We start from the raw sequence: 26,488 nt of genomic DNA on the forward strand, positions 1-26,488 counted from the left end.
CCTCTACTGGCAAAAATGAGGCACCGAAAGTATGCCAAGCCAATCCAACTGCAGAGCAAACCCACCTCAATCCAAGATGGCGCCTTTAGAACCGGCGAAAAGACGCTAAGATGGCCGATTTTGGCCTGCAGGCGACTGAAATTAGTTCGAAAAATCGAACTTTCACACCTTTAAAGTACGAAATATCCGTCGCGAATATGTATGCACTTTTATGAGGTGACTGACGGTGGCTCTTGTAAGGCTGCTGCGGTGCTACTTCACCGAACCAGCAAGTAATCCGTTCTCAGGCCTGAATTGCACAGCAGCACATTGTTGTCAGCACACCTTTTATGTATGAACTATAGGAGGTGAAACGACGATCGGCAGGCCTCCACATCACATTGTCGCACCTCCATCGCCGGGCCAGGAAATAGCCTAGCTGCATACCGTATTTACTCGCATAATGAACCCCCCATCCCCCAAACCCCATCCACCCCTTCTGTCGTTGAGAATTTACTTTTAAAGAGAGAGCTCTACTATGGCATGCCTCCTCCGCGAGTTTCGCTGACCGCATTGCAACGACCTTGAGGCACTCCACAGCTGCACCGTGCCCTTCATCCCACAACTAACCATGTGACTCCGCCCCGGTAGTTCTGCCGCCGCAGCTGGAGCCGCCATTGCCAGACGGCATGCGTTTCCATAGAAAGTTACTCATGTAGGCAGTGTGCACTTCGCCATGGATCAAAGCAATGCTGGGCCATCTCCCAACGTTACGCAGAGGACTTTGCAATGTCGTCGGCAAGCGACATCAGACCACTCCGTGGATATCACCCGGCGAGCCGCCACTCTCACTTTGTATAACTAAGGTTAGAAGAGTTAAACTTCAGCAATTTTTTTTTAAGCATCTGCTTTTCTTAGCATGCCCCTCAGTTTCACACTGTCTACAAGCGCTGACCTTGAGAGCACGCCAAGGTGCCTCGATAATATCACGGCGTGTTTATCTTTTGAGGAGAGATCCTGCGGGGGTGGCACATTGGACAAACATTGGGCAGACGCTGTGCACCCTTAACAGGAGCTCCAGAGATGATGGCTTGCTCAGCGTGCTGCTAAGTGCCTGGTTGCGCCAGTGTGTGCTTAGAAAGTTGGTGAGCGCTCGAGCATTGCAGAGGAGCATAAGAAGTTTAAACTAGAACACTACAAAATACCCTCTACATTGAAATTCCATGGAGGAAGCAGGAGGTCCAGACTCCCAAGCAACTTCGACAGCATAGGACAACTCGGGCAGAAATGCCTGAACCCTCTCACATCACGTAATGCTTAAACACTTGCATTACGGACTTATAACCGTACAGTCTTTTTTAACCTCACGTAAAAACGCATACCTAGCATTTCAGGGTCAGTGTTCAGCATGTTCACCTTATGTTGCTGTGATTGGCCGGCGCAGTCGGCTATCACCGGCAACATAAACTTAGCTGGCCACATGTTTTCATTGATGATGGATGGAAGGAAGGAGTGGCAGACAGACGTATATGAAATTTCGACTTGCACAAGAATCTGCTAAAACATTTTTTTTTCTCCGCATAACCATGTCAACTGATGCAAAGTTTTCTGGAAAAAAAAAAGTGGGTTCATTACGTGAGCAAATATGACAGCTTCCATTTTCACAGCTTCCCCATCACGTCAACACACGGCAAAGGCGGCTATCGGCTGCACACGAGCTAGCCGAGACCAAAGGTGTGCCACTATGGCAGACTTCTTTTTTTGAAGGCGCCAGACCACTCCCGAGCCTGTTTCCTTCACCGTCACCCGCACAGCTCATCAGACTCTGCGCTCGTCACAGCCATTTGTGCGGTAAAGCCTCCCTACATGCGATGCCGTACCGGGAAATAGTCTGTGAAGACCTTTACATTATGGAGCAGTGCGGACTTCACGACAGTAATCTGTGCGCATTCAAGAATTTGATAAGCAGCCTGACCTTCAGCCGCTGCTGCTTGGCCTGCTCCTCGGCGAGCTGGAGGGCGCGGAAGTGGACAGACCGCTCAGCCGTGAAGTGGACCGATGCGAGCCCCTCCTTGACCAGGGCCACGGACAGGTTGACACCCTCGACGGTGAGCCAGCCGATGAAGTTGCCTGCCTTGTCCATGCCTTCCACTTCGACTTCCACCTCGCGCTGCAGGCACAGTGAGCGTGTAAAGTGCAGCGCCTCATCTCCGAAGCGCTCGCCGGGCACCGTCTGGCCACCTTGCTGGCGGGCTGCACGCGGGCACGAGATACCCGCCAGCAGGAAGGTGGCCAGGCAGTTCTCGCGCGGCACATACAGCCGCAGCCGTGACCCACTCGCCACGAACTCTACAACAGCCTCCATCTTGCCCGCCCGCTGCAGGAAGGGCAGGAACTGCTTGCACTTGGCCAGGTCCCCAGCCAGGTCAACGACCCGGTGGACGGAAGCATCCTTCTTGGAGTGCAGGCCCCGGGCCGACTTCTGCGCCTTCATCTCAGCCGCCAACAGGTCATTGTAGTGGGCTGACCGCTGGTCGTCGTCCTGGCGGTAGCGTACCACGGTTGCCAACCCTTTGCCAACCAGGGCCTCGGCTACATTGATGCCGCCGATGGTGACGGTGCAGCAGGTCTTCTCAGGGAATGAGTTGGAGGCTGGTTGCTTGTAGTCGATACACACCTGCACCTGCTTGCCAATGAGCTTCTTGCGTAAAAACTCCCGGGCCTCGTACATGAATGGGATGTCATACAGGGGCCGGAAGTTGCGCTCCTTGGTGGTGGTGCCTGGCGCGGGGGGCTCCTTGGCCTCCTCGGCACGCCTGCAGTGTTCCAGGCAGGTTAGTTTCACATTCCTACCTCAGCAGCACCTTTCGAGCATAAGTCAAGTTATAAAGCAAATTTTTTGTTCTGCTCGCCAAGATAACTACAGCAACCTTCACTGCCAAACTCACGAGCTGGTAGGAGAAGCCAACTTCTCAATGACTGACCCGAAAGGCGAGTTAGTGGGCATGCATGGCAAAGGACAGGGTGGCTATGAACATTAAAAAAAAAAATGGCGCCATAGGCCGTTAAGGAAAATTAACACATCAGCTGTAGAGGCACGCAAGAGAAGACCAGTGTATCAATGACTCCACAAATAGGTCAGCTCCACGATCGCTTAACTTCGGACGGTCATTCTTGCAAGAAGAAATGTCGACTTATGTGCACGAATATACGGTAGGCTGCACTGATTCAAGTAACAAAATGATACACATCTCTTGCCCTTTTCTCACGATTCCTGACACATCTCTTTGAGCAATGACAGCCACCACTGGCCAAGAAAATTCGTCCATGAGGCAACTTCAGCCAAGCCACGATCAAGCAAAAGCCGAGGTTAAAACAAGGCTGAAGGCTTTCACGTTCAGTTTCTTGCTCGGCACAGGATGACACCAGTAATTATGTAAGGCAGAATTCACAGGACAGGGTCAAGAAATTTTCATGACGCAGCAGTTCCACTCCTGCAATTGCTATGTGGCAGGATAGGAATAAAAGATGTGATCGTTTAGAACTGAGTGCCTTGCCCCAAGCAGAATGCAAGTTCGAGCACTCCCTGCCCTCGCAGAAGTGCCAAACATGTACCAACTAGTCCCAACCAAAGAGAGACTGATGCCTTGTGGCACTGCAGCAGAGGGCCTCTGTCCCCATGCCGTGGGCTACCCTGCACCGTCTCTACGCCATCCCCCCTCTGCGCCACTAGCCCAAACGTCCCGTTTCCTGCCTAGCCTACGCTGCTGCTGTGCCACGGAAGTTGTTAGCTGTGAGTATAGGAGCACCCATCTCATTTCTGAGGACATTCTCACCGTGGTGGCCGGATGCTGGAGAGGAAGATCTTGCGCAGCTCGTTGTCACCCACTTTGACCACCAGTGCATCCGCGTTGATCACCTCCACCACCTGTGTCCACAAGGCAAGATGGCTAAGCTTAACCCACAGGGGTGAAAAAGAAAGAGGAAAGAAAGCTTGCCTGCCACTGCAAGTGTGAACGCAAAGCCTGCACAAATGACACTCCAGACATGCAGCTGGGGGAAGGGACCCCTTACCCCTGCTGCGGGCAACATAGAAGCAAATGAATGTCTAGTTATACCCACGACTGCACTCCTCGCATGAACGGCCAGCTGGCCAAACCAGTCACACCACTAGCCATGGGGTGGTACAAACGCACAAGATTAAACAAAGAATCGTGGTCTGCTCCCGCTTCTTTCGGCTCAAATTTTCTTCCACTGTTGTAGCCATGCATTGCAATTCCACCTTTTTGTGCTGCAACATTGCCAACTGTACTGCACCCTCTCAAGACAGGCATGTGCTGCGCATGTGCACAATGACAGAGCGGAAAGGGACAATGCCAAAAGCTAACTTTGTGCCACACGGTCAATATGCTGGCATGGGCTGGCTGTTGTCCATATGTACTGAGGTCAGTTTTACATATATCTCAAATTCTTAATGCATCAGTCAATTTTTGCTTTTTGCCACACCGCGAAGGGATCTGGAACCTGTACAAGCAAGTTCCTCAATGCCACCCCACCCATCATTACCTCTTACTGTATTTGCAAGATTGTAAGTCGACCAATTTTTCAAAATTTGAAAATCCAAATTGGGGGGGTCGACTTAAAATCGAAACCAAAGCATCGCACCATAAATAAGGTGAGACAAACGAGACATCAGACGTGCTACAGCGTGGCTGCATTTTTGCTGCGCGGCTCCGTCGCATCGCTCTTGGTGCTGGCCTTGAGCAGCTGCTATGCCAAAGAGCAGAACTGGCATCCCAACCCCGCGCGAGGCGGCCGATGGTGGCTGTTGATAAGCAGCAAACTGGCACCAGCCTACTCCCCACACATGGCGCAGATTGTTGCCGCTGATAAGTGGCGGCGGCCGACAACGCATTGTTTTTTTTTCGTTTACTTTCAATCGCACACTCGGCGCTCAAGGGAGCGTCGATAGTTAAAGGTGCACTAAAGAGGAATCTGAACTCGTCTTTTTACCGCGGGAACTGTACACGTTCCGGGTATTCTTAGAAACATCGAATTTTTGTCCTGTGCCGCCGATTGCTCCAATTAAATCGGATTAAACGTCCCGGCTCCCATCTCTTTTTTGAACTCAACGCAGTAGGTAGAAGGAGTCGACCAACGTGCCAGCCAGTCCCGTGGCGGCTTGCCGCTCTGCCATCGGCGGAGTGATACATAAATCAAAGAGTCCACATGTATCTTTATTTCCATGGGCCTGATTTGCGGCTATATTGTCTGTGACTGAAACTGTTTATTCATAGAAACCTAAAAAACAAAATGAAAGCGAAGCCGCCACTGGACTTGCTGAAAGGCACTCCACGCGTTGCTTGACTCCGCCGACCTACCACGTTGAGTTCAAAAAATGGCGGGAGCCGGGACGTTTAATCCGATTTAATTAGGGCAATTGCCCGCACAGGACAATAATTCGAAGTTTCTAAGAATGCCTGGAATGTGCAGATAAAGTTTCCAGGGTAAAAAGACGAGTTCATATTTCTCTTTAGTGCACCTTTAATGGAAGGGTCCCTGTTTTAATTGCGGTGGCACCGCCACTCGGAAATGCAGCGGCGCCGGGGGGTGTCGGTAGCCGACGCCGCTCAAGCGTAGTTTCTCTTTGGCTCCGACGCATTTGACTACTGCCAGCCGCATTTCACAGGTTTTTAATGTAGTGCTTTGTCATTTGTGCTCTGGGTCCGCTAAGCGGCAGGCGCTCGTTCACGGCTAAATTCAAGACGGCTGTCATTCTTTACGCCAAAGAAACAAACAACTGCACGCCGGGCCGCAAGTTCGACATTCACAACGGGTGATACAGGTGTGGCAGCTGCAGCGAGGCAAAATTTTTAAGTGTTCCACGCGATGTCATGATGTGGCTGTTCGCAAAGTGCGGGATTTCGCTGCACGACAATGTTATAATGACGAGCTGTGGGACCGCAGCAGCGACCACAAAGGCAGCGCTAATGAGGACGATGGCACAAGTGTGGACGAGTAGTCCTGTGGCTAACTCTTTTTTTGTTTGGAATGTGCCCACGGGCGCACCCGCGCATGGTAGAAGAGACCGGCTGGCGATAAGCGAGGCAGCAGGATAGTGCTATCGCGTTCTATTATTAAAGGCCAAGTGTAAACAACCTCCAAGTTGTTTTTTTTTTTTTCAGAAATGTGATGTGGGGGGTCAACTTACAATCGTGTAAATACAGTACTGTGCTTCACCCAACTCCCATTTGTACGAGGACCTCATTACCCAACCCTTCTTAATTTAGTCAATTTGTGCCAGCATCGCGGTTCCACGGACGAAAGGTGCACCGGTTCGCTTTACTTGATTGACAGCTGGTGTGACGTGCACAATACCCGCGGTCCCGCCTCCGCGAGATGTCATCACGCCGGCAGTGCCGACAAGCGACCAATCGCGCGCAGCGGAGCGCGGTTCCAAAGCGAACCATTTCGTGGATTGGGCCCCAGGCCGCGGTGGTCTAATTTCAATGGAGGTGAAATGCCAGAGGCCCGTGTACTGTGAGATGTCAATGCATATATTAACGAATCCCAGGTGGTTGAAATTATCTGGAGCGCTCCACTACGGCGTCTCTCACAGCCTATGTCGCGTTGGGATGTCGTGTCGGTACAGCGGTTATGACAAAGCGGACGTTGTGTTCTTTCATCGAGAAGGCAACGGACGACATGCTGCATCAGAAATTATGAAGCTGGGTGCAAAATGTGTCAGTGCACTGTCCGGTGCCATCGTGATGAAAGAGCACAACTATTGGCTTTGTCATAACCGCTGCACTGACGAAATATGAGCATGCTCGGAGTGATACGGTTTGATTTACTTGTCACTGTTCTCTCGTTTTTCTGCAATGCTGAAGTATCTATTTCAGTGCATCCAGGATAAATTTCTGTTGTCAGTTCAGCGCTGCGTATGCCCCTTTGTCTCCTGTTGGCCTTGTGTCATTGCAATCCTTCACTTGGTATAGTGATCAGGTCAAACGCAACAAATAAGTAGCCCCTCTAATAACTGTACTAGCAGTTACATCATACGCGAAAATAGCTGCAAAGAGAACAGCGCAGCTCCAGTGTAGCCCCGGTATCACCGCAACTGCTACACGTTGGGCGGCCAACATAGCGTACCAGTTGCATGCAGCGCCCTCCCTCGGGAGCTCATGGCGGTAACCGCAAAAGTGGCCCGCTCTTCACCACCGGTCGTCACACTGCTTAATATTCCAGAGCACTATAGATGAGGGATGCACTGAGGAACTTGAAGGAACCCCGACTGCCTAGTGCTGTTGCTGTCTAGCTGCATGGCACGAATGTGTCGATACAGACGTAGCACCTGCTGCTCGGATCATGCTGTGGAGTGCATCGCAACGACCAGCCACTCAATGTTCTCCCCTGCGCACCTTTCCTTCGAAGCGCTGCTCCTTGGCGTCGATGGGGATGCCCGACGGCGTGTAGTCCTTCCACAGCCGCAGCCGCTTCTCCTTGGCCTCCCTGCGAGTGAGAGGAAAGTTGAAGGGAAAAAAGTTTTCAGTAATGAAGTCACAACTATGCAATCTTCAGGGAACATACATTTTGTATGCTGATTCTAATTATGCCATTTAATTTCATGTAAAGCAAGTCCTAGTGCACTCATGCAATATGTTATGCAAATCTTTTGGAAAGACCATTTACGAAATTTTGCTGCAGGGAACATATTTTTCTAGACATCAAGTACAGTTGAACCCCTTTATTACAGACAAGTACTAGAGAGGAGTTTTTGTCTGTCATATGAGGGTATAATCAGGATTTTGTGTTTTCATTGCTTTTTGATCTTTTGCTGTTACGCTTTCAGCCAGTGACTAGCTGGCTTGTTACAAAAGATTTTAGCAGAAGTAGCAGCTGTTTACTTGACTAATTGGCATTGGTCGAAATGCCATATGCCTTCTACTACACTGAAGCTGCACTTGTTAGCAATCTGTGCTGTGTTGTGTTGTGTTTTATGGCACATAGGCGGCTAAGGGCATCGTGCTCCAAACGCAAGGTATTGAAAATTGTCTTGTGCAGGATTTTATATAAAAAACAAAACGGAGGTGTAAAGGACCTAAAATGCTATTTCTTACCCTTATCTTAGTAAAGGTAAAGGCCAGAAAAAAGCTTTAAAGGAGGTCAGGTAACCTTAGAGGGCATCCTTTGCAGGGCAAGTATGTCGAGGCCCCCAACCAATGAATTAGACACCTCAGCCTTCTTCTCAGGAATGAGAAAGTGGCTGAGGTGTATCAAAGAAAAGTGAGGCATTCAAGTTTATTAATACAACCAGCCTCTCATAAAAAGTTAAAAACATAAATGTCAACAATTGCATTATCACTTAAGAGTAGCGCTGGGTGAAATGGAATGTATTGATTATAAAATTGACTAAAATACTTCTAGTGAAACTACCGTAAAAACTGGACTATAGGTCGGACCGGAATATAGGTCGATCCCCTAACTAACCAAATCTAAAAATGAAAAAGATCTTTTTCAATAAGAAAAGTACCGAAAGACATCCTTACTTTGAAACAAATACGACTCGAGAGGTTGCACAATGGTGACAGTATTTAATTTCATTTAAATGCTGCTTGTATGTACACCCGGCAAATTTTTTAACAATATCGCGCACTAATCGGCCCACGTGTTTGTTTCTGGCACAGGCAAGTACGGCGCCGTAGAGCAAAGCCCTCCTCTTCATGAATAGCCGCAACCAGGATGGCGAGCCTTTGAATTGCGCCCTCGTGAGTCTAGAGGCACGCGCGATCTCTGCCGCTTTCACGCGGATGCATTTGGCAGTCACAGGCAGCGATCTTGCTCGCAGCGCAACGTTTCCTTCCTATTCTCGACACACTACGGTCTGCCCACGAAATGATGTTTTCTTCTGGTTGCTGCAAGTTGTAATACGCAGCTTCTGCCTCCGCCAGTACTGAATGCTATTTTCGGATACTCCAAATTCGCGCTGTGCCGCCAGGTTCCCGTGAGCTTCCTCGTACTCAATCGTGTTTTTCTTGAAGGCGACGGTAAATTGCCATTAGCTTCCTCTTTGCATCTACTGAAACGCAAAATGGCGGCACTGCTGCTGATGGCGATGGTGATGGAGGCTGCTGACTTCATCCACCCATTGTTGCAAGACTTCCGTATTTTTTCCGCCAATGACCGGTATATAAGACGGGGATCGACTTTTCACCATGGTTTTTTGAAAAAAAGTTCGACCTATATTCCGGTTTTTACGGTAATCATATTTTTGAATACAGGAAGAAGCAACACATACACACACCGTATTTCATTACGGTACCTCTGATAAGAAAAACCCCATAACGCCGCTGTGCCCTCAGTCTGCTGGTTCACGTAAGCATGCACAAAAAATAAAAAGGTCAATGCTCACTTCTCGGCGGCACGCAGGCGGTCAGCTCCCCCGGTGACTGATGCCAGGCTCCAGTCAACGCAACGGGCAAATCCAGCGCGCAGGAGGTGCTCGGCAATGTTGCCGTTGGGGTGCAGCACCGTTCCAAAGAAATTCTGGTTGGTGGCGCCCTCAAGCACCACCTCAACGTCCCGCTGGAGCAGGCGTGACTCGGTGAAGTATTTGGCCTCATCTGCGTACTGGGACTCGGGCTCACCAGGTCGTGACGATGGGCACTGCACAGGCGACATAACCAGAAAACTGTCCAACACTTCTCTCAGCCACTTAGCAATTACCATATAATGTTGTGTAAGGGCCACACCCCTTTTTTTGACTAGAGAATTGAGAAAAACTATGGCTGTACATTTTTCTTAAATTTGTGTGAGGGCCGCACCTTCAAAACTCACACCCAAATTTGTAAAAAAAAACGCGTGGCCCTTACACAAGTTTAAACGGCAAAAAGTGCAGTGTTTTTATGCTTGAATGCTCCCTGTTGGGCCCCTATAGGAAAATCAGTGATGTCCATTTTAATACACATGCCACACGGACAAGTTTGAAGCTATTAAGTGCTGGCTGCCTTCAGTTTGAATGCCATACGCATGGTGTCACGCTCAAGTTTAATGGCATTAGCCTTACTGCCATTTGTAACCTACCGAGTTCACCATAACTCATTCGCCCGAGCAGTGCATACTCTCATCCCAATTTCTCTAGCAGGAAAAGCAGGCAAATTTCCTCGTCACAACTTCCTAACCAGTAGCAAATGGTTATTAATTCACAACTTCCAGCCAGATGAAGAACCTCTGCTGCATTCTGGATGCAAAGGGTGCCATTTTTACCAACACTTCTGATATACTCATGGCTTGTGTGCTCGCATGCCAGTTTATGGCTACTCTCTGGACTTGTCAAGCAAGCACACCAGCATTTTCCGCAAGATACTTTTATTTTACATTTGAAAAACCTCCCTGAGATACTGATCTTATTAGCACTGTTTATATTCAGATCAAACTTGACTACCTAGCAGGCATTATTGTTATCATGACTTTCGTATAATGACATTGAACCTGGATGTGTGTGTAGCACTAACTCCGAAAATGATGGCATTAACAACCTTAAAGCCTTAAGCATTTACTGTCATTTCTTGTGTGCATGGGTATAATATCCTACAGGAGCACATAACAATGTTGTTACTGTGCAATGGAGCACTGCGCAGACCAGGGTCTTTGCTCATGCCATTTGCAAGACTATGCTCTTCCCTGCAGCCACTTCATGTTGGTCAGCAGAGAGGCGTGCCAAATAAAAACTGCTCCCGGTCATTGTTATTAACTTCAGAAGCTCTCGCGTCTGTTGATTTCAGCTTTTAGTTTACCTGTCTCGGCCGATAACAGATTCCGCCGCAGGACTGCCCGGATGCATCATTACCTCGTTTACTGAGCACAGATCAAATTAGTTCACATTAGTGCATTTCTCACTTGTTCAGTAAATTCAATAATTTTTTTTTTTAACATGTGTTTGATTTTTTTCTTTTTGGTGTTCTATTTACTTCCCTGCTTTGTTAGCATTGTGATGTGTTTACAAACACTAGTACAGTCAAACCCACTTATAACAATATTGAAGTGCCATGGAAATACCACTGTTATAACCGGGTTGTGCCGAAAAAAAAAGGAAGAAAAGATGACGAGCTTTAGAGCTTTTATTGGCATGAAAGACCCGAAGGGGTTTGATTGTTTTAATGCCTGTAAAAGCTCGTTAATTCAAACTTCAGGAGACCGGAAAAATGTCCAAATTATCAAATGACCCTGAAAAACTAACAAGAACCGATTGCATCATGGTATATTTGTTTGGTGAAAGACTGGGCAATGGTTGCTTGGTTCCGAGATGAACAGCGCGACAATTTTTTTCTTTTCACATTTTCATAGATGCTTTATTGCATGTATACTGTAGGGAGCATCAAAGCAGAGCTGTAAGAAAGTGGTAAGGGCCTCCCCGACAATGTTCACAGTGCGACGCACAAGCGCTGGAGCTCCACCACTACCGTGTCACACCCCTCACAAGCGTCAGCGTCGCTTGTGAGGAGGCTTCACTGCACACACTTTCTTCTCTGCATGGGCCTTCTGCATAGGGAACGCATCCGTCGTTTCTCCTGCCTGCGTCGCCGTGACAAGCAAGCATCCTTGGTGCGCCTGGTGGCAGTGTCTCCAGATGCGTGGTCACGGATTCTTTAGCTTTCGCAGCGTCGCTGCGCAGTCTCGGTCCGTCAGTCGGCTCCACACGTGCACGCTTTTGCGCTGTAAGCATGGTTTGGCTGGTGTGGTTGTAGCGTCTCCATGCTTTTGTTTCTTTCAAGGCTGACTTTCACTGACCAGATTTAATTGTTATAACCGATAATATGCTGTGACAGAATTGCTATAAGCGGTTTATTTTACCAAAGAACACATGGTAAAGCTGACGGTGCCGCGAATGACCACTGTTACATCCAATGTATTGTTACAACCAGTATTCTTATTCTAGACTCATTCTGAAGTGACACGTCGTTTGTTTAAAAAATTAGTTGTGTCTTCTTCAAATGATGCGTTAGACATTACAATACATGGATCATAGCGTGGTATTCGCCTACTATCACTAAATAATTTATAATTGAATTCCTTCTCTCCTATGGATTCATCAACCAAACGATGGCTGTGATGTAAAGTTTCATTTCATGCATTTCATTATAAATTGTTTGTTGTCTTTACAGCTCTCAAAGCAGGCTGGCACAAGTGTTGTAATGAATTAAAGCTATGTTACAGTGCAGTTTCTTATGTAGCTCACGTGATCTAAACATTAACCACACGTCCCACCCATCGTTCGGTTGATGAAACCGAAATATAGCATGAAGGAGAAATTGAATTGTAAATTATTTAGCAGTCATAGATGAACACAAAGGGGTGCTCCCTCTGCACTAATGTCTAACGCATCATTTGAAAGAAAACGCACGCAATAAATTGGTGTGTATATCTTCAATAGTTTCTGTGTACTTGTGCTACTGTATAATTTACTGTTGTTCGCATACTTGATGTAAATTGATATGAACAATACCTATTGATGAAGGTATTGACACAAACCACGACTGCCTTGCACAAGAGATCATAGGCCTAGTCAAGCTGTCAAGACCAATTTCAGCCCCTGACCTTTTCCAAGATGCATTACTGTATAAACGCATGTAACTGGCGCACTTTATTTTAAAGATTCGAGGGCCAATTTTCAAGGTGTGGCCCATATACATGATGTGCGGAGAAAAAAAATTTTTTTTTTTTAAGTAAAACCTTACCAGTCAGAGAATGAGCGGCATTTATTTTGCGGAGTGTTCTGGTTCCGAGCTGGTGCTGTGCTCAGGTGCGCGCTCATCCCACAAGAAGTCGCGGAGTATGTCGCTGTCAACATATAGCCATTGTTCCGCACTTCGATCACATAGCAGAGCAGCTCTTCTTCCAGTTCGGGAAACTTGCACGGCTTGCCTTGCAAAGTGCACTTTTTGCAGCTTGTGTTCCTCAATGAATCCTTTTGGTTGCACCATTGTTGGGCGCACTTCTCGTCAACAGTGAATTTCCTGCAAACCGCACACTTGCCGTGTTCGAGAGCAAACACCCAGCCGTGTAGCTATTAAGGTGCTTGCCCACCATGCTAAAATTGCGACGCTCGGCAGCAGCACAAGAAAGCCACAATTACAGTGAACTACCACACTACCACAACCCCCATGCCTTTGACAGCCACAAAAAGGAGGGATGGATGATGGATGGATGATAATGGCACGACCCTTTGTATCAGACAGCAGCTTGTGCCGCCTAGCCTATAATTTCTACCTTGTTAATTTTTTTCTTCTCCTTCTATATCGCTTTTAAAACGTCTAGTTTGACTATCTTTTTCCTCCAGATCCACCCCTCCTTTGATTTCCTCCACCAATCTTCTAACCTCCCCTTTGTCAATGTCATGCTTTTCTCATCGACTTGCCCGCCCTCCCCAGCAAATATCCCAGTGCTCTCTCTGTGTCTGTTGCTGTTCCCTTGGGGAGGGCTGGGTGAAGTTCTGCGCACATAAAAACCAAGTGCTTTATAGTTTCCATTTCCGTTTTACAGGCTGAGCACTTCTTCAAATTTGGACCTATACGATTTTGTTCTCAGAGCCCGTGTCCTAGCTTCAAAAATCAATGAACTGCCCCGCAAGTTATCAAATAACCGCTCTTTCTTTATGTCCTGTTTTCGTGTCCTATATATACCTAGTGCTGATTTCTTCTGCATTCTTTCTTTCCACTTCCTTTCTTTCTGTCTCCTTTACCTCCACTTTCACACCAGCATTTTGCTGAGCCCCATCCCTCACCTGCAGGTACTTTGTTTTTAGCTTTCGGGTTCTCTTCGTCCATGAGTTAATACTTGTGCACTTTTTTTGCCCACATTGTTTCCTCCATGTGGGTTAGTCTCTGATCACATTTCAGTGCCTCTCGAACCTCGAACGACGCCCATGTCTCCCTGGACTCCTTCGTTCGAAGTGTTCCCATGTGTTCCCAAGGCTAGCCTTCCTACTCTTCTTTTTCTGGTTTCTAGACTTGACTGCATTTATAATTTTATGCAGATGCTATGGCTGTGATACTGATGCCGATATGGATAGCAGGAGCTCGTGGTGCAGGAAGAAGTTGACGATGATGGCCGAGAGCCTCGGGCGCCATCCATGGGCGGCACCTGGAAGCTCCTGTGCGCGTGCATTTCGAAGGCTACTTCCGCGTGGGTCGTGGAAGGTTTGGGTGCTGCCCTTACATGAATTTTATAAAAATATTTTCTTTGGGAAAACACGGTGCGGCACATACGTGGGCATGCCCTTATAGGCGTTTACACGGTATTTCTGGAAGAAACAAAGAACTGAATTCAATTCAATTCAGTGCACACTCATTCAATTCAGTGCACACTCACCCGGATGCCGGACAGCATGAGAGTCAGGTAGTGGAAGTCGGGCAGCAGCAGCACGCGCACAGTGGAGCCATCCCGCACATGCTCCACGACGGCCGGCACGGGCCGGCGGCCCATACGGTCGGCGAAGGTGCGGGGGTCCTCACCTCCGAGGGTCCACTTGACATCACGCACGTGCTGGGCCGCATCTGGGCCGTGCTTACCCCGGCCAGCTGCCTGTGCCGCCTCATGCAGCTCACGCAGCCGCTGCTGGGCCTCACCCTTGCCACCGGGGCGCACGTCCACCAGCCCCTCGGACACCAGGGACTCGGCCACATTCTCACCGCTCGCATCTGTACACGAGACATGCACATCAGTCCTGCTCCAGAGGCCCCATAGTAAAAATGAAACTTCCATCAACAGCACTGCAAGTCATGCCTCCTAAAGGTTGGTGACCGTTCTTGGCAGCAATTAAACGAGCCATTGCTCTTCCGCATGTCCAAAGAACCCTACTGCGATTAATGTGCATTACCAGCAGTGAAGGCGCTTGCCGAGCTTTAAAAGATCTAAAATGAAGGCCTTCACATCTCGCACCGCTCGAGACAATGCATAGAATCCGCCTTTATCATGACGTGACTCCACATGCGCCCATCCCCTGGCGGAGGCGGCATCGCGAAACACAATGGAAGTGTAAACAAACTAGCTGCCTATGCTATTCATGCCATCAGTGTTACTACAGTCACCGTGCTGATGATTAAGTGCCACACACCTGACATTGCCGACAAGTTGTGTCACTTATGGCTGCAATTCCCAAAGTATAAAGGAAAGTGGCCTTGGCTTTCCGAATGCTGCATGAGACCGTCATCCACACGAAGCATGGATCAAAGCTGTTCACTGGCTGGATGATCACGGCCGCCCTTATGAGTTGTCAAGCACGTCAAGACTGTGCGAAAATCAGTTTATGCCAGGTATGGACGAGGTACTGAGGTTAAATACATGCGCACGCTACGATGAAAGCTTTATTTTTGATGGGCTTTCAACCCTGGATGCCACTGCGGCACCTAGACTTCATCCCAATGCTTGTCAAGCAACAAGGACAAATGGGCGAGTGCTCTGAGCTCGCGGGTTCTATGCCGGCCACAGCAGCCCATTTCGATGAAGGTGAAATACAAAAACAGTGGTGTGCTGTGCCACAGCCGTGGCTGTGCGATGTCAATGCATGTAAAACAACTCCAGGTCATGTATATTATTACAGCGCCCTCCACTACAGCGTCCTGTGCAGCCCATTGTCCAGACAGTTAAGTTCACATACAAATACTATTGCGTACACTCATTACAGGAAACTGTCTGTCAAGAAAAAAGCGAAGGTGCGATGCGGCGGTAGCCTAAGTGTATAAAGTGCATCCCACAAAAAGGGGCTCAGACTTGAATCCCAATACAGCAAAAAATGACTTGGGCATATTTCATTTTTTTTCAAGTTTAACAGGCCAGAATACAATACGCTCGCACCAGGACAAGTTTGCGCGTACTCTCAAACCCAGGCATCAGACGCTATCTTCCGCCGGCTGCCAAAACGCTACGAAGCGCCTTTGTGCCATGCACAAGAAGCGAGCTTTGTAACATCTCACAGTGCTTTAAAATGTCACGTCATGCTCCTGCAAGTACAAGTAGTCATCTGGGCACCACTGCATTGTCTATGCATGCATTAATAGCCAGAGGGAAAGAAGTGTTGTCTGGTCTCGATTTTGACCAATTATCACATTATTTTGATAACAATGATAATTTATCAAAACTTCAACTAGACAACACGAGAAGTCATCGAGGCCACAACATCTTTAGTGTAAAGATACATGCGTGAGCTGCACGTCCCTTTCGCTGATAGCAAAGGAAAGGGAACTTTTGGATAAGGGAAGTTGAGGGTAATGAAGCAACATGTTGATTATGGTGAATTTTTATAGCACAAGGGCATCTGTGGCCAAAGAGCGGCATGGCACAAGTTTGTTTCTTCTACTCAAGGTGGTATCAAAGACCCGTTTCCAAAGCAATTCACCCTAAATAACCCAAGCACCAGGTAGGGGAAAGATTGTACCCATTGTATCACCGGTGGGCGCTCGGCGACACTGGGGATCGAACCCCGCACTTCCCGCATGCGAGGCGGATGCTCCAACGACTAGGCCATTGCTGCGGTCAAAGCAACATGTGACGGGGCTGATTTTCAACCGTTTTATCTGCCCTATATACATTTCTCATTGCTTCATGAACCAAATTCTGTTGTCAGTTCAGCGTAGTGTGTGTGTGTGTGTCCTTTTCTGTCCGTGTCCTTCAAGTACTGGCTTAAATGCATAACCAATTAGCCCAACAAGACACTTTGTCAACTCTTTCTTTACCATGGGAAAAAGGACTGGTTTTCACAAGTCTCAGACAAACATTTTTTCTAGAAAAAGTATGATAGGTAAAAGTAAACAAAATGCATAACAATGATTGGAATAGAATGCACTCTCTAATCAAATTTATTTCAACAAAAAAACTTGTTTTAAATGTTGCAAAAATAGAAAAACACAACAAAAATTAAAAGAGAACAAAAAATTTAGATTGAAATGATATCTCTAAAAAAAATGTTAAAAAATTGTAGTAATTACAAAGTGATTCAAAGTCTTTTTATATCTTGTCACTAAGATGTAAATGTTATAACTCAAATGCTTTTTGAGCGAGAAATTGTTTCTTTAAGCTCTTTGAAAAGGCTGACTTCAGTGTGTCCTTGAAACGATTTTTACAGTCTTGACAAAAAACAATTGGTTGATTTTTACAGTCTGACAAAAAAATTCGAAGTACTATGTTATGTGCGAAAATAAAGCTTCATAAGCGTGCTTTTTAAAAATACAAATTGCACCTAATATCATTTCAGGAAAAACAGAGGAAAATTATACAAATACAACTAACAGGCCCATGTTCCAGGCTCTGTTTGCACCTTTTCAGTGTCCGAACCAAAATCCCATTGTCAGAGGCCTTGATACCCAATGCATCGAAAATATCAGCTGCCAATGCAGTAGAATCGCGTGCAGCGAAGTTTTTTCGAGCGCACACCGTCCCCGCGCCCGACGCCATGCTTGGAGCAGCCTACGCCGCAGCCTCTGCTTCAAGGGCATTGCAAAAATTCCCGCCTCGTGAGGAAATTGCAATCTAAACAGAAAAATTAGTGCTTCCCGTAAAGTTGTGCACAGCCGTGCTTTTGCGGTTATACCTAATGTACATAATGTATTGCACAACTTGAAAAGGATAGCCGGGAAAGCCAGTGTGCAAGTCATTTTTCCCACTCATAGAAGAAAGTCAACTGTGAAAGACCGCTACCTGCCAATTGTGAGAAGAACCATGAATTCCGTTATGTGCTGTGCCGAAAAAATTTAGTGTACAAAATTGAGCTACCTTGTGGACTATGCTACTTTGGACAAACCGGGAGATGCCTGAATGAACACTTCAGAGAACATGAACGCTCCTTGGAACCACCCCCCAAAACTAATCTTGCCTTACACTGGCTTGAGTGCAAATGCACCCCAGCTTTCAGTAGGACAACAATTTTGTGCAGGCATAGAGACCAGCGCACGCGGGAAATAGTTTAAGCGTTCCTGATTCATGAAAAGCAAGAAAAGTGCATGAGCAAGCCATCTCTTGCACTCACTCAAATAGAAACTGATTATCTTAGCGGCTGAGTGACCAGTGCTCGTTTTACCTCTTTCCTCCTCTCCTTCTGTTTTGTTGACGTACTCAATCAGCGATGCAATGCCACACGTTGATTGTGCTTAGATTATCATATTTATTGCGCTATCAAAGCAATACAATCATCAGTCGTAAGTCAGCACCTGTGTCTGTCTGCTCCCTTAGTCCTGGCTTTTTGCGCTGTACCTTTTCCTGTGAAATGTACCGACTAGCCCAGACTAACACCCTTTTGCCAATTAAATTAGTTTCTGAACAACAAACCAGATGGCATCGCATCATTGCAGAGACTTCATATGCTTCACAGCAGTGCTCCGCTTGCACAAGCGTACCGGAAACCGAAAGCGAAACTAACAGGCCAATGTTCAGAGCTCTGTTTCCGCAGTTTTGAGCGCCTGAACCAAAATCCGACAATGCGATCTCATAGTCAAAGACCCTGCTGCTCGATGCATCGAAAATATATGCTGCTGGTACAGTAGAATCGCGTGCAGAGGGGTTTTTGCGAGCGACCTACGCTGTAGCCTCCGCTTCAAGGGCATTTCAAAAATTCGAGCGTACTCTCAAACCCAGGCATCAGGCGCTATCTTCTGCCGGCTGCCAGAACGCTACGAAGCGCCTTTGTGCCATGCACAAGAAGCAGCGCCGGTTCACGCGAATTGTCCAGAAACAAGAAAATAAACGAACAGGCTAGCGTTCCGGGCTCTGGTTGCACAGTTTGAGCTTCGGAAACAAAATCTGACAATGCAACATGATCGTCGGAGTCCCTGCTACACGATGCATCAAAAATAAATGCTGTAGACGCAGCAGAATTGTGCGCAACGGGGTTGTTTCGAGCGCGCGCTGTTCCCGACTTTCTGACGCCTTGCTCGGAGCGTTCGACGCCACACCATCAACTTCAAGCATATTTCAAAAATTACCAACTTGCGGCAAAAATACAAGTTACGCAGGAAATGAAAGTTCAATGTGTGAACAACAAACCAGATGACTTGGCAAGTCCGTAACGGCCGCAGTGGCGCTGTCACAGCAGTCTGAATTTTTCAATCACCGGTGATCGATGCCTAGTGGCGTGGTAATGAAAAAGTTAAACTCCATTTTAGTTGTTGAAACTGGCTTGCATTTGTAGCTTGAGTGTTTAAGTGCTATATTAGTGGGCAACACTTTGTTAGGGTTCCTTGAATTATTGTATAACCCAGATTTTGTAACATAGCGGCTATACACATGTGTAATTAGTGGCTCGCAACAGGTGCCAGCCTCTGAAGGTTTGAGATAGTGGCTTGACAAAACCACATCAGACCTGCTATCTGTACACGTATGCCCACCTTACCGCACAAAGGGCAGGCATGCAGATGAACAGTTTGTAGCCATGCTCGCTGCATTATTGAACCCTGCCTGATCATTTCGCGGAACAACACATGGTTTGAGAAAATCGCATGCGAGTTGTTCACTCACCGGAAGCATTTGCCCCAGCGGTGGCCTGCAAAACCCATCGCCAGTGGACACAACGGCCCCACTGTGAGTCGCAGGACAACAAACTCAATTACTGCAAATAATATCTTCAATTATGGCGCCATCCAGAGTTTACACAGTGCCGTTTATCTTCTGCTCCCGTATGCACCTTGTGTCGTGTCGCCTTGCATGGCAGCCCAAAAGTCCACGTTGAACAGATGGCACCACAGCGCTTTCAAAATGGCAGCACTTAAATTTCTTTCGTGTTCTGGTCTATAGTGTGCACAGCTGTACGAACAAAAAACAGCGAACACATGAGGCAAAAGCTTGGCTGTGCTGATTCATGCGTTCCTGCCTTAAAGCCTTGCAAACTAAAATCACACAGCACCAAGCATATACTAGGCTACGTGTTCACGCACCGCGATGAATGCGCAGTGATTGACTTTCACGCAACGCTAAACTGCGGTACGATTTTATGAAGCAAAACAGCACTACTCCTAATACATGCAGAAAATAATAAAAATTGGCAGTGGCTTAGCTCGGTCATGCCAGAATATACGTAGCGAGAGGTACGTTTCCCTGGCTAAGCTTGTTGTGGTCACTGTATGTTTAGCGATGAGAGACATTCGGCTCTATCTCAGCGTCTATGCACTGTCTATTACACTCGGCAGTCTGGCATCTCCGTTTGGCAAGCCGTTCCTCTCTCTGTTCGGGCGTCTCCGCTGATCTCTTCGCCTTCTTAAGCTCATTCTCTTTGTTGAGTAGCCAAGTGCCAGGTGACAACCTCAGGATCGGAAGAGTTGATCCTTTCTTGTCTATACCGCCGTTTAGCAGCAGCTAGACTCTCCTCCTCTGCATGCATGTCAAACGTTGTGATACAGCCGCCCATTACATCTCTGCCTTTTATATGCAATGCTGCACATGCTACGCGCGGTTCGGGTGATAGAGCAGCGTGCGACGAGGCGGCGACTGAGCACGCAGCGCACCCATTGCTCCTCTCCGGTTGCCATGATAACGGTGCATGCACACAACTGGCCTCTCCCAGCCACTGCGAAATGCTAGACTGGTAGCCCAGTGTAGCTCTCGCTACAATATGTTGAAAGTCAGTTAATACAGGAGCAAATTTGTAGAAGTGGTCAGGCAATACTACGCAAAATCACTAACCCCGGCTGCGCAATGGCAGAGAGCCTTGGTGATGTCTCCACCCATTTCCTACACTACGGCGTGCATGATGTAATAGCCACCTTAATAATAATAATAATGTAATAGTGATATAATAGCATATACAGCAGACAAAGCCAACCTGAGTAAATAGGGGCTACAGCCGAACCCGGATATGTCGAATTCTAAGTGGATCGGAAAATAGGTTGATATAGCGAAAATTCGATATACAGATAGAGATTTAACACGCACTAGAGATCATGACCAATTCTGGCTTACAGATCGCAGGAGTCATGAACCGTAAATTCTGGGCATGCAACATGAAAGCACTTTATATCACGGAAAAAAAAGATCACTAATTCTCAACTACTTTTAGCTGTGATTAATGAAGTTGAAAACACTAGTCTCGATATTCCCGAGACTGTCCAGGTGCGACAGCTTGGTACCTTCCCTTTCGCCGCAACAACGCCGAATGAGGCTGAACGCTGATGCCAGTTCAGAGGCTGTGTACGGGCGCATCTCTTCCGGAACACAGTTTTCCTCATCGTCGCTGGAATCGCATTCTTGGGCGCCAGCTATTCAGGCCACAATGTCCTCATCAACAAGGTCATCTACAGCCTGAACCTCACTGTCACCATTTGATGAAGTCCTCAACGGTAAGTTCCGATGGGACGACGCCGGGAAAATGGGACAAGTTGCGAAACGCGTCCTCCAAGCATTCATTGTCGTCATCCAAAGCTTCAGGACATCCATGTCCAACCACTTCAAGGCCTGCCTTGCTGAAAACAGTTGGCTACCATGGCCTGCTTTACATCATTCCAAGCACTGGTAATCATCTGGATGGCGCCGAGCAGGTCAATCTTGAGATCAGTTCCCATGCAGAGGTTTATAAGAAATCGCTGAACAAGTCGCCCTCTGTAGCCTACGTTGAAAGCTTTTATGATACCCTGGTCCATGGACTGCAGTCTCGCTGTGGTGTTCAGCGGCAGAAACTTGAGTTCAATGTTCTGCAGCTTGCAAATCATTTGATGGGCCTAGCAGTTGTTTAACAGAAGGCATACTTGGTGGCCCAACCTGCCCAACTCGGCATCCCAAGCCTGCAGCCATTCAACAAAATGTTGGTGTGCCATCCAGGCCTTTGTATTACAGCCGTAGCGGACGGGAAGCAGCTGGCTATGGGAAGCTGCTGGCAATTCTTGAAGCAGCGCGGTGACAGGCTCTTTCCGATAACAAACGGACGCAGCTTGCACGAGCCATCCATGTTTGCCGCAAGCAGAACAGTCACGCACACTTTGCTCATTTTCCCGCCGTGACATTGGCTCCCACGGAGATCGAGTGCCTTATTCGGCAGCATTTGCCCAAAGAGACCAGTCTCGTCTGCATGAAGGCTTCAGCAGGCGAAAACTTAACAGCGATTTTTGGCCACTCCTCTGAAAGCCACTGCTACATCTCCTGGCTGCTGACAGCCCACTTTTGCATGAAATGGCTTTTCCCACAATCCCGTGGTGGTTTTTAAACTGTAGCGACCACCCAGTGCCACCGCAACAGTTCTCTTTGCCAAGAGCCATGGCAAACCATTTGGCCTTCTCCATTAACATAAGACCATCCACTGGGATGTTTTTCGCTAAGATCTCGAGAAACCATGCATACAGCGCCTTCTCAGCTTTGTCGAAAGCAGCAGGGCGCACACGACATGCTCCCGAGTGACTTTGCTCACCTGCTTTGAGCGTGATGTCTTGCTTCTTTTTTAACAGTGTACTTAGAGTGCTCCGCGGAATGCCAAATGCGTGTGCCACGGAGGACTTCTCTTCGCCATTCTCGACGCGCCGGACCACCTCAAGCCTTGTAGCGAAGTACAGATTGTTTCTCTTTTTTAGATCCGTAGATGCCATAGCTCACTAGATAACAGCAGTCACGCACGCTACAATCTGCGCGTTGAAACAAACACATGCACAAGAAAAATGTGAAAGGCCCCGCACTGGCCGATGGAGTCTACTGGTGTCGGTCAAGGAGGCACAAAGGGAAGTGAAGGAAAGAGAGGGAGAAAACTGAGCGGAAATGCCCTGTTGGTGCTAGTTCTGCCAGTTGTGGGGTGCAGCGGGCACAACCAACGCCTGGCTCGTGGCCTCTGCGATCGGTTTCGGCGGCGCACGCGCGTGCTCTATCGCGGAGGCCACGCCTGGCTCCTTCCAGTTCTCTCGTCTCCCTCACCAGTGGAAGGCACTGCCCTCACTTACGATTGGTTTTCTCTCTTGCCTTAGGAGGCATGGCTTGCAAACTTCCCCGCTCGCCTCTGTGCCGCACAGCATGCGACCGGAGATGCGAGTGTCTTTGGGAAAAGCACACCTCCCAGAAGCCCGGTGCGGCGTTTGAAATATCAAAGGGCCAGCGAAACTGGAGTTAGATATACTATGCATCTGTCCTATATTTTTACATGGTATTTTCAAGGGGATAATCTCTGTGTTCGATATAGCCAATAATTCGAAATATGCGGGTTCGACTGTATTTCATTGAACATTACATTTCACATGTAGCCCTCAACTCTCAAGCGGCAGCCTTCGTTTAACTGGCGTTCACATCGCATGCCAAACGACCAGAGGTGCCACATAATTTGATGTTCAGTGAACAGAGCAGCCTGCCTCTGGCTTCGCACCCAGCCATCATTAGGCCCTAGAAATCCACCAGGCACTAGGTGCTGACAAGGACACACCAGTGTCGACAAAACCAACGAAAGCAAGGCAAAGAAAACGCGTTCTGCAGCGACAACTCCACAAGCAGCTATCCGGAAAAGGTCTCTCCGTCTGGCACAGTACCCTAGCAGTCACGTGCCAGTGTTGTTAGCCAGGTGGCAGCACAAGAAAATAAAAAAGCCGGATTTGTGCTCAGTGAGCAAGTGTCCCTCTCAGTGCTCCGATAAGTGATGCATGGTGCTGGTCGCTTTAGGTGAATGTTGGAGGCCCTGAGCTTCCGTTAGCTGTCCTACACGACATGTAAACTTCTTTGTTTCGTTTTTCATTTCCCAAAGTTGGGAGTCGAACTGTACAACATATCAACCAATGTGCGAGTAAATATGGTATTAATCTACCTGCGCATATAATTCTACTGTAATGCGAGCGGCATGTTTTCATTCCTATTGTTGGTAATGAAAATCACATTACGTTCGATGAAATACAGCACATTCACTTTAGGACAAAGGAGGCCTCACCTCCAATTAATTCTGACCGTTATCATTCGCCCCCTGCTGTGCTGGCGTCCTCTTTTGGAAGCAATTCTTTTACTGCCCTGAGGGAACGTCTCCCCTTCAATACTACTTCAATGCACACACGCATTTTTGCATTTTCACTTCATCATAGGGCCAGGTGGGCAGGGGTAACACTACTCGGAACAGCTGCCACAGCAGTGGACGAGATGGAGGGTGGTTTAAGCCACAAATTCACAAGTGCACAGGATACAAGCTTGGCCAGGTGGGCTCTGTTTCATGCTCTCTCCAATTGCAAGCATCCCTGCTATTAGGTCCCACACACTTCCGTCACACGCATGAAGTGTCCCGCCTTAGCACACAGTTTCGTCTCGGAGTACACTGAATTCAGTGAAAATCATGACAGTCACTGCCCAGCACAGAGATGCTGCACCAAGCAATAATGTTGTATGCACATCTGTGGGTCACAGTGGTTGAGTAACCATTTTGGTCAACAAGTGACAACCCTGCGGCTGACGCACGCTATCGTGATCTAAGGTTGCAAATTGCTGAACAAAAAAGCTTCAGGGGCCACTTAAAGGGACCTTGAAATAATTTTGATAGGCATATTCTAGTGCAACAGATCCGTAGGGGTGGTCTTTGTGGATTTTTGAGTCAAATTTTAAAGCTCTGTGTGGACCCTATAATTTAGAAATAATTTTTAAAAATCACTGCTCGCAGTAGCTAGCAACCGATTAGGGCGACACACCTCACCGCGTGTCCCCTACTCCTGATGACGTAAGTAGGCAGGCAGGGCGAGCTTAAGATAGCAGGGAGTCCTCATACAACTCCTGGCGCAGCGGTGTAGTGGATATGTGATGCACCACTACCCCGGAAAGTGGCTCTTTCAAACACAGCCACCAGTGGGACTTGCAAGACCCGTGTTGCTCTTCCCAAGCAACCTCTTATGACCAATCATTAATTTAATTGCCACCTGCCGCGGTAGGCAGTTTGCTCACAATCTAGCACCTGCCAAGGTGGGAGGTGAGCCATCTGCTTTTCTAGACATGCCACCGACGCTGGGGTTGCCGCTGAACGGGACCTTTAACGTTGCTGTGTTTAAAGTGAACAAAGGCGTGTTCTACACTTTGTTGCCATTAACAGTGGAGACTGACAACTGTCGTTTCAATCGTTCGGGAAAGCGACCAGTGCAAATGCTTGCCCTTCAAGCAAGAATGCTCTGTAGTGGCCTGCAAAAGATAGAAGGGAGCACCATACCCTTTCCCAGGTAGAGCGTGACGTAGTCCCGGTCGCCGGTGCTGTACTCGACCGAGAAGACCACCTCCTGGCCCACCAGCTTCTTGCGCAGGTACTCCCGGGCCTCCCATGCAAACGGCTGCGCAGGCACAACACTTTTCATGCAACCAACTACTGATGCAGCACAGGGTGGGGTGGGCCACCACTCTTCTGGCTGTTTTTGCATTGGGGGGGGGGTGGGGGGGGGGGGGGGGACCATTGGTCTTTGGGACCAAAAAATGATCCGAAAATAGACTTTCTAAAAACAAAATTTTTAGAATCTACAACTATTATTCTCCAAGACTTCTACTATTTTCCCTGGAAATGGGCATTTTGACCACAATATTAAATTTAAACTATCATGTGGGCTGCATTTGTGTAGCAGCAGACGGTAAGAGGGCATGCAAATTTTGAATACCTAGCTGTTTTAGTATGCCGATATCTTGGCTGCCGTTTTATTTGCTAACGGAAGCTGAAGATGTAGTATATGCAATAATCAATGCAATAATCAAAACATAAATGTTCAATCACACTTCAAAAATTTATTTTGCAAACTTTATTGATGCAAGATAGGTGCACCTGGAATGTTGATACTCCAAGTGCTGTAATATTGCTAATAAGAACGAAACAAAAAATTGCTTTCATTGTTGTACCCTTTACTCAACTAGGAAATTTTTATTGAGGTATTTTTTTTTCACTGAGGTACTGATCAATGACTCATTCAAGTTAATTATGTTGGGAACCAATTCACGGAACAAATAACTACCGGTTTCAAATCAACACAAAAAATTGAGTAAGCAGGTATAGTTTCATTATGACTGGAATAAGAATAGGGAAAACAGGTCTAAGACCAATGTCCTCTCTTAGACGGACACTGCTCCACACCATTTTGTCATCGCTATAAAGAAGTGATTGCATGGTTCTCTGGAGCTATGTAGATGATATCCCTAAATTCCACCTTTTGACGCTTTTTAGCTTCAAATGCCCTCATCGAGTGCGCACTCGTTCTGTTTCGAAGGTGGGTGAACGGCACCACTGATGACAATAGTAATAACAGCCAGAGGCCACACTGAAGCTGCCTCTATCAATAGACAAAGAAGCTAGCCTCACTGACAACTAAGCTTTCATGAGGTAAAATGAAACACTGGTGTCTTCAATGGCCAACTTAAAGTACTTTGAAAATGCTGTAGTTTGTGTCAACACTTTCCCAGAAGGGATCCCCAGAGGATGGGCTGCACTGCCATCCACTTCCAAACTGTGCTGGTCACACTGTCCCTTTTCACTGTAGAAGTCAAGAATTTGGACTGAGTGGCGCTTCTTAAATTGATTCCTAAATTCGATTGTCTCAGCAATAAATGTTGCCAGGCAAAC

The 26,488-nt window shown here is 47.6% G+C and overlaps 1 protein-coding gene across 1 annotated transcript in view; it reads right to left on the bottom strand.

Annotated features, from left to right (window-relative positions):
- Tudor-SN (Staphylococcal nuclease domain-containing protein 1) overlaps positions 1 to 26,488 on the bottom strand; it is a 69,433-nt gene that overhangs the window by 37,727 nt on the left and 5,218 nt on the right. The window contains exons 3-8 of the mRNA XM_077637119.1: positions 25,100 to 25,217; positions 14,350 to 14,678; positions 9,392 to 9,645; positions 7,401 to 7,491; positions 3,816 to 3,907; positions 1,955 to 2,795 (exon numbers count right to left, since the gene is read on the bottom strand). Of these exons, the coding sequence (XP_077493245.1) occupies positions 1,955 to 2,795; positions 3,816 to 3,907; positions 7,401 to 7,491; positions 9,392 to 9,645; positions 14,350 to 14,678; positions 25,100 to 25,217 (1,725 nt within the window). The remainder of the gene's footprint in view (positions 1 to 1,954; positions 2,796 to 3,815; positions 3,908 to 7,400; positions 7,492 to 9,391; positions 9,646 to 14,349; positions 14,679 to 25,099; positions 25,218 to 26,488) is intronic.

This window comes from Amblyomma americanum, chromosome 9 (genome assembly GCF_052857255.1).
Source record: "Amblyomma americanum isolate KBUSLIRL-KWMA chromosome 9, ASM5285725v1, whole genome shotgun sequence".
NCBI lineage: Eukaryota > Metazoa > Arthropoda > Arachnida > Ixodida > Ixodidae > Amblyomma > Amblyomma americanum.